This window comes from Bos taurus, chromosome 1 (genome assembly GCF_002263795.3).
Source record: "Bos taurus isolate L1 Dominette 01449 registration number 42190680 breed Hereford chromosome 1, ARS-UCD2.0, whole genome shotgun sequence".
NCBI lineage: Eukaryota > Metazoa > Chordata > Mammalia > Artiodactyla > Bovidae > Bos > Bos taurus.
Window position 1 is genome coordinate 81,683,992 of NC_037328.1, and position 7,034 is coordinate 81,691,025.

The following is a 7,034-nucleotide window of genomic DNA, read 5'->3' on the forward strand; positions in this document are numbered from 1 at the left end:
AAGAGCTGACTCATTTGAAAAGACCCTGATGCTGGGAAAGATTGAGGTGGAAGGAGAAGGGGACGACAGAGGATGAGATGGTTAGATGGCATCACCGACTCAATGGACATGAGTTTGAGTAAACTCCAGGAGTTGGTGATGGACAGGGAGGCTTGGCATGCTGCAGTCCATGGGGTCCCAAAGAGTCGGATATGACTGAGTGGCTGAACTGAACTGATCCTGAGACCCCATTTCTAGTTTTACTAATTTTCCTAATAAACATCCTTTTGTAGCAGAAGGATTCAGTTCAGGATCCCTGGCTGCATTTGGTAGTCCTGTTTCTTTAGTTTTCACTTTGGAACAGTTCTTCTGCCTTTCCTCAACTCTTTTGACCTTGACACTTTTGAGGATTACAGGTCGATTATTTTTAGGATGTCTTCAGTTTGGGTTTCCCTGATGTTTCCTCATGATTAGATTCAGGGCATTCATCTTTGACAAGGACATCACAAAGGTGAAGTCATGTGTGTCTCAGTGCATCATGTTAGGAGGCTCACAATTTTGGTTTGTTTCATTAACATGGATCAATTGATTAAGGTGATTTCTGCCAAGTTTCTCCACTGTATTTTGTGGCTGGGTACTTTGAGACTATGTAAATTGTCCATTACTCCTCAAACTTTTACCCACTAGTTTTAATGTTCTGTGGTTGAATTATTACTCTGATGGCCGTCATATGGTGATTTTTCTAAGTCAATGTTTAGGAAAGGCATTTTCTTCTTACTTATTTATTCATTTCTTAGTTTATATCAATATGGATTCATGGATTTTTATTTTATTAGTGGAGACTTATCCTCAGTTGGGGCTTTCCAGGTGGCTCAGTGGTAAAGAAAGGAGACGAGGATTCGATCCCTGGGTCAGGAAGATCCCCTGGAGAAAGAAATGGCAACACACTCCAATATTCTTGCCTGGAGAATCCCATGGACAGAGGAGCCTAGTGGGTTACGGTCCATGGGGTCCCAAAGAATCGGACATGACTTAGTGACTAAACAGCAGTAGGAGCAAAGATGAAACTCTATACCCATTAAATAACATCTATTTATCCCTTCCTCTATTCTCTGGCAACCACCATTCTACTTTCTGTTTCCATGACTTTGACTACTTTAGACACATCATATAAGTGGACTCAACAGTATTTATTTTTTTGTGACTGGTTTATTTCATTTAGCATAATGTCCTCAAGGCTCATTCATGTTGTAGCATGTGAGAGGATTTCTTTTCTTTCTAAAACTGAATTAATATTCCATTGTATGTACAAACCACATTTTAAAAATCTGTTCATCCATTGATGGACATTTGAGTTGCTTTCACCTTTTACCTATTATAACAATGCTGCTATGAACATGGGTGTGCAAATATCTGTTTGAGACCTTGCTTTCAAGTCTTTTCAGTATACAGCTAGAAGTAGAATTGTTGGATCATGTGGTAGTTCTACTTTAAATTTTTTGAGGAGCCTTCCTACTGTTTGTCATAGTGGCTGTATTATTTTACATTCCCACCAATACATAGAAGGGTTCCGATTTTTCCATACTTGCATCAACACTTACTGTGGTTTTTGTTTCTTTCCTACAGTAGCCATCCTAGTGGGTTTGAAGTGATTCCATATTCTTTTGAACATCTCTAACATTCTTTGAGTATTTCTTACTTTTCGGCATACGTATCATTCTAGGATCACTTTGTGCTTTCCCTGCCCAAGCCCTGAAATCAACTATTTCTCCCGGGAGCCCTAGTTCCTTTTTTGTGGAGATGATGTTTGGAAACCAAAATCTGGGCAACCTTTTAGATTAGCTCTATGTGTAGCACTTCAGCTTTCCACAAGACTGACAGTGAGGCTGGGGCAACAAGCACCTCCTCACCCCCATCTCCACCTCCAAACTAAGGATTCGTTTCTGGAGCAATCATTTCTCCATAGCCTACTCTCCAGCTCCCCAGGGGGACAGTACCCAGCTAAAACTCCACTGGACACACCTTAGGCTCAATTTGGGATTCCAATTGTAGGAAACATCTCCACACACTTAGCAAAAATTATTGGAACCTGTGATGTGGCTATTTTAATTTGAGGTTTCCCTTGAGAGGTAGAACTGAAAAAATACATGCTTAAGCACAACTTCTAAAGTAGTATCTAGTTTGGCTAAAAAATATACCTATGCATCTAACAATGCAGTTCAATGGAGAAGCCAGAACCTAGTTTTTCTTCTTGCACTGCTATAGATAAGCCCTGTGACCTGGGAGAGCTTAAGCTCTGTGAGCATCTGTTTCCTTGTCTGTGAAATAAAGACAGTAATACCTTGCAGAATTTTTCAGGGGACTGGAGATATGTGTCAAGAGACAAGGAGGCTGTCTGACCTATAGCAGGTAGGCAGCACACACCTTTCCAGTGTCACAGCATTTCATCAGTCCTGGGGTCAGAGCTTCACTTCTGCTGATCCTTTGGAATCCAATGGACTTTGCTCATGAAAGTCACCTAGTGCAGGCTATGGGGTCAAATGGCTACCTGCTAATGAGTGATCTGTAGGCTTCAAATGGTTTTCTTTCATTGGTAATTTAGATTCACTTAAAAATATATTCTTTCTTCCTTCCAGTGAACCTGCAACATTTCAGAAATACCACCAAGTGAGCCTGCTTGCAAGATTCAATCAAGATCTGGATAAAGTGGAAGCCATTTCCTTGGTGTTCTCTACAGGATCTGTAATCGGCCCGAGGTACAAGCTCAGGATTCTCCGAATGAAGTTAAGGTCACTTGGCCATCCAGAGAGGTAAGCTGAGGCAGGGTCTGACAGGCTCTTGTTTTCTAAAGATGTTATTGACTCCTGTCCAACTTGCTTGGTCTGATGCTTCAACAGGATTTCAGTAATCACAATGAAAGAAGTGAGGGGTTTTCCAGAACTAGATTTGATTAAATAAATTTCCTAGGGACTTCCCTAGTGGTCCATGGCTGAGGTCCACTCTTGCAATGGGGATCTGGGGGGGCCAGGTTTGATCCCTGGCCCCACATGGGGCCACATGCTGCAATGAAGACCCAGAGCAGCCAAATAAATAAAAATAAATTGAAAATAAATATTAAAAGAAAAGTTGCCCAGTAATCCAAGAAAAATTTACTGGTATGCACTTAAAGATAAATGGGCCAATAATCCAAAGAAATAATGTTGTTATATGTTTAAACAATTCTTCCCTAGCACTCCACCCATGTTTTTTGCAAGCTGATACTCTGTTGTAGAAAAGAAATCCTCATATAATTTGGCAAACTGATAAAACACGGCCCAGCATTAAAAAAGGTACAGAAAATTTGAAATATTTTATTGCATTGATACAGGATAGAAGTACATATCAACATTAAATTTGATAACTGCACTGACAAGGTCTTTGTTCTTAGGAAAAACATGCTGAGGTGTTAAAGGGGTAAACAACCCATTCTCAGTCGGTTCAGAAAGAATAAACAGTGTGTATTTGTGTGTACAGAGAGAAAGACAAAGACAAAGAGGGAGAAAGAACAAAGCTGTGATGGTATGTATGCTTCGTGAGTAATGCCACACTTACATATAGTCCTTGCAGTCAACCTGTGGACGAAGAGACAGAAAATGATGTGAGCAGTTATTGCTTTACATTTATAAATTCCTTTTTCCTGAATGTTTAGGATACTTTAAAACATTTAATAATACAAGTCCCACCCCCTCCTACTCCCCAAGGATAGTCATGATATCTTAAAACTGGAACTTTTTTAAAAAAAGATTTTTATTTATGTATTTTTGGCTGTGCTGGGTCTTCATTGCTGCACATGGGCTTTCTCCAGTTGTGAGGCTTGGGCTTCTCACTGTGGTGGCTTCTTTTGTTGTGGAGCATGGGCTTTAGGCCCATGGGCTTAATTGCTCACACAGCATGTGAGATCTTCCTGGACCAGCCATTGAACCTGTGTCCCCTGCCTTGGCAGGTCGATTCTTAACCACTGGACCACCAGGGAACCTCAAACTGGGACCTTTTAATACTTCTTTTCTGGTTATCAAAGGAATACATATTCATTTTATAAATCTGAAGAGTACAAAAAGTGTTAAGAAGAATATCATAGATAATGTCATTATTCAGAGGCAACCACTGTTAAAATTTTTGCTTAATTTTTTAAATCTTCTATTTTAAAAATCTAGTTGAAATTATGTGGTAACTAAAATTTAACACCATGATTTCTTATTTTTAATTAATTTTTATTGACATATAGTTGCTTTACAAAGTTGTGTTAGTTTATTTACTGTTGTTGCTATGACTTTGCTTATTTACTGCAAGCATTTTCCTAGAACATTAAAAATAATTGCTAAGTAATTTTATATCTGAGAGAGATTGTACAATTTGTTCTACTAGAATAGGGTATTTTTATCATTGCATTGACAGGGATATTTCATTTTGTTTTTACAGGCCCCAGTTGTGTCGGTATGATCTTGTACTGATGGAAAATGTTGAAACAGTCTTCCAACCTATTCTGTGCCCAAAGCTGCAAATGTAATTGTTGTTAGGACACCTAAGTACCAGTAACGTCAAGAATGTTACAACTGCAGGCTTTTTAAAGCTTCACTTCATCTTTTCCTCAAGGCACAAAAAGTATGGAATAACCAGGGTTGTTGTTTTTTTTTTCCCTTTTACAGTAATGTCCTATGGATGTCACACTGCAAAATGTCAAACAACCTTGGATTATGAAACAGTCCTGGGAAGGGAGTCTCTAAGTAGGGCAAATCAGAAATAGCTAGGTTCCCGACGGCCCAGCACCGTGCTAGGCTGTGTCCTGGGGCCTCCTTTGTTCCGACCTGTCGACTCTGCTGCTTGTCACTCGGGAAGTTCTGCCCATCACAGTGGCCATCCCAGCATCTTAAGGGAAGGACTGGCTGGAGGCCTCACTTTGGACTTGACTCCATGCTCCCCATGCCAGATCCTTCCAGGTTTTGCACAAAGAAGGGAATGGAAACAGACCTACCTCACAGGGCTCTTGTGTAGGCTTAGGAGGCAAGACTGTGAAGGGTTCTTTGAAATCCCCTGGGTGCCACTTCTGTCAGTGGCTTGATACATGTGAATATGCTTTTATTTATTTTGATATGGCTTATCTAATGTGCAACAAGAGAGCTTCTCCTTATCAACACCAGCTTCTCTCTTAGGCTATTTGCTTTAGGAAGGCAGAAAACCATACCCCTGGCTTCCTGCCTTGTTTAAAGTGGGTTAGTGCAGGAGGAGGTAGGGACAGACCAAGAGGGCAGCTGCTTGGACTAGACAGTAAGTGGATGAGGGAAGAAGAGCAGATGAAACAGAGGGGAAGCCCTGCTCAAAGGGACAAGGAATAGGGCAGGAGGCAGGAGAGAGGACGTGGAGCTTGTTTTTCACTTAAGGTGAAGAAGCATCACTTTACATGCAACCCTCATTTTAAGCAATACTTAAGAAAGGTTTTTGTTTTTCTTTTTTATCAATGTAATCTGTAATTACTGAAGGAAATTTAGAAATGCACAAATGCAAAATAAAAATATGCTATCATAGTCCCAGGGCTTCCCTGGTGGCTCAGTAAAAAAAGAATCTGCCTGCCAATGCAGGAGACGTGGGTTCAATCCCCGGGTCAGGAAGATCCTCTGGAGAAGGAAATGGCAACCCACTCCAGTATTCTTGCCCGGGAAATTCCATGGACAGAGGAGCCTGGCAGGCTACAGTCCATGGGGTCTCAAAAGAGTTGGACACGACTTAGCCACTAAACAACAACAATCATCCATCCATTGTCCCACCTGTTAGAGGTTATTTGTGTTATTCTTTTGGAGTGATGATAAACAACCTATTTGTTAACATATGAATTCAAAGCACTAACTTATTTGCTCTTGGAGCATCTGAATCTTCCAGTCTGAGGAATTCTCAGGTTTCTCTAGGAAGAGGCATGATATATGAATCTGGAATGACAACAGCCAAGTCAAGAGGTCCCCCAAGGGCCAAGGTCAGAGAGGTCAGAACCACAAGAGGGTGATCCTTGAGCAGATGTCCAGGATGGAGACAGGGCCAAAGGGTGGACAGCACCCCTCGCCCAGCTGTGGCCACTGCAGGAAGGTTCCTGAAAGTCACAGGTCCACTAGCCTCCTCCCCATCCAAGTGACTGCTCTTCTACTGCTTTCTGTGAGAATAGTCTTAAATGGAATCTCTGTTTCATAAATGATGGAACTCTGTAAATATACTGTGTGGCACGTCTTATCTTTATTTATACATACACAGCAAATCCAGAGTCTGTTCCACTGAAGTGTGGGATGCTTGCAGTGAATGTCTGAACTCTGGAAGGAGGAAAGCTCAGTGATGCTCCTGCCCACCTGGACGTTTTATCAGCCTCCCATGTTTCCAGCAGAGGTGGACTTAGAGATCTGGGTGCTCATAGGCTCTGATTTCTTTTTAGAGTTTAACTGGTCCTGTATTCTGATTAGCATAGTTACTTTTTTGCCCTCTTTGCTTTCCTTGGTAAGCGGGGGATCAAAACAGCAGAAAAATGCCAGGAACAGCATTTCCATCGATTTATAAGCTCCTCAGGCAGGTGGGTTTCTTTGAGTTTCTTCTCCTGGCATCTCCTAGCATGGTACCCACCTCACTGTGGGGTGGGAGGATGCATGAGCAAATAAATAAATGAAAGAAGTTTGGTCCCTGGAGTGGAGGTGGATTTCAGTGAGTTTCATGTGATAGTGATCAGGTGAAATGAAGGCAGTGACAGGCGTGACCACTCTCAGAATCTTTCTTCCCAAGCCCCTGGAACTCTGTCTCCAGTTATCCTTGCCTCTCTTCCTTCTCTTTGTCAGTGTATTCATCTGAATCCCCAGAAAAGATGCAGTTAAACTGTAGCCTACCCTGTCCCCTCTTCTATTCACCTGTGTCTCCTCCTACTTAGCATCTTGACCTTCACTGGATGGTTATTTCCTCAGGGGAGTGTCCCCGGCCCTCATTTTTCCATAGAGTGTGCTGGACCCCCCCTTCTATAGCCATTTATATATATATATTTTTTAAACACG

The 7,034-nt window shown here is 41.6% G+C and overlaps 1 protein-coding gene across 1 annotated transcript in view; it reads left to right on the forward strand.

Annotated features, from left to right (window-relative positions):
* Positions 1-6,215, forward strand: part of LIPH (lipase H) — a 53,496-nt gene extending 47,281 nt beyond the window's left edge. Inside the window, exons 9-10 of the mRNA XM_002684870.6 lie at positions 2,616-2,789; positions 4,438-6,215. Coding sequence (XP_002684916.2) covers positions 2,616-2,789; positions 4,438-4,525 — 262 coding nt within the window. The 3' untranslated portion in view covers positions 4,526-6,215. The remainder of the gene's footprint in view (positions 1-2,615; positions 2,790-4,437) is intronic.
* The last annotated feature ends 819 nt before the right edge of the window (positions 6,216-7,034 follow it).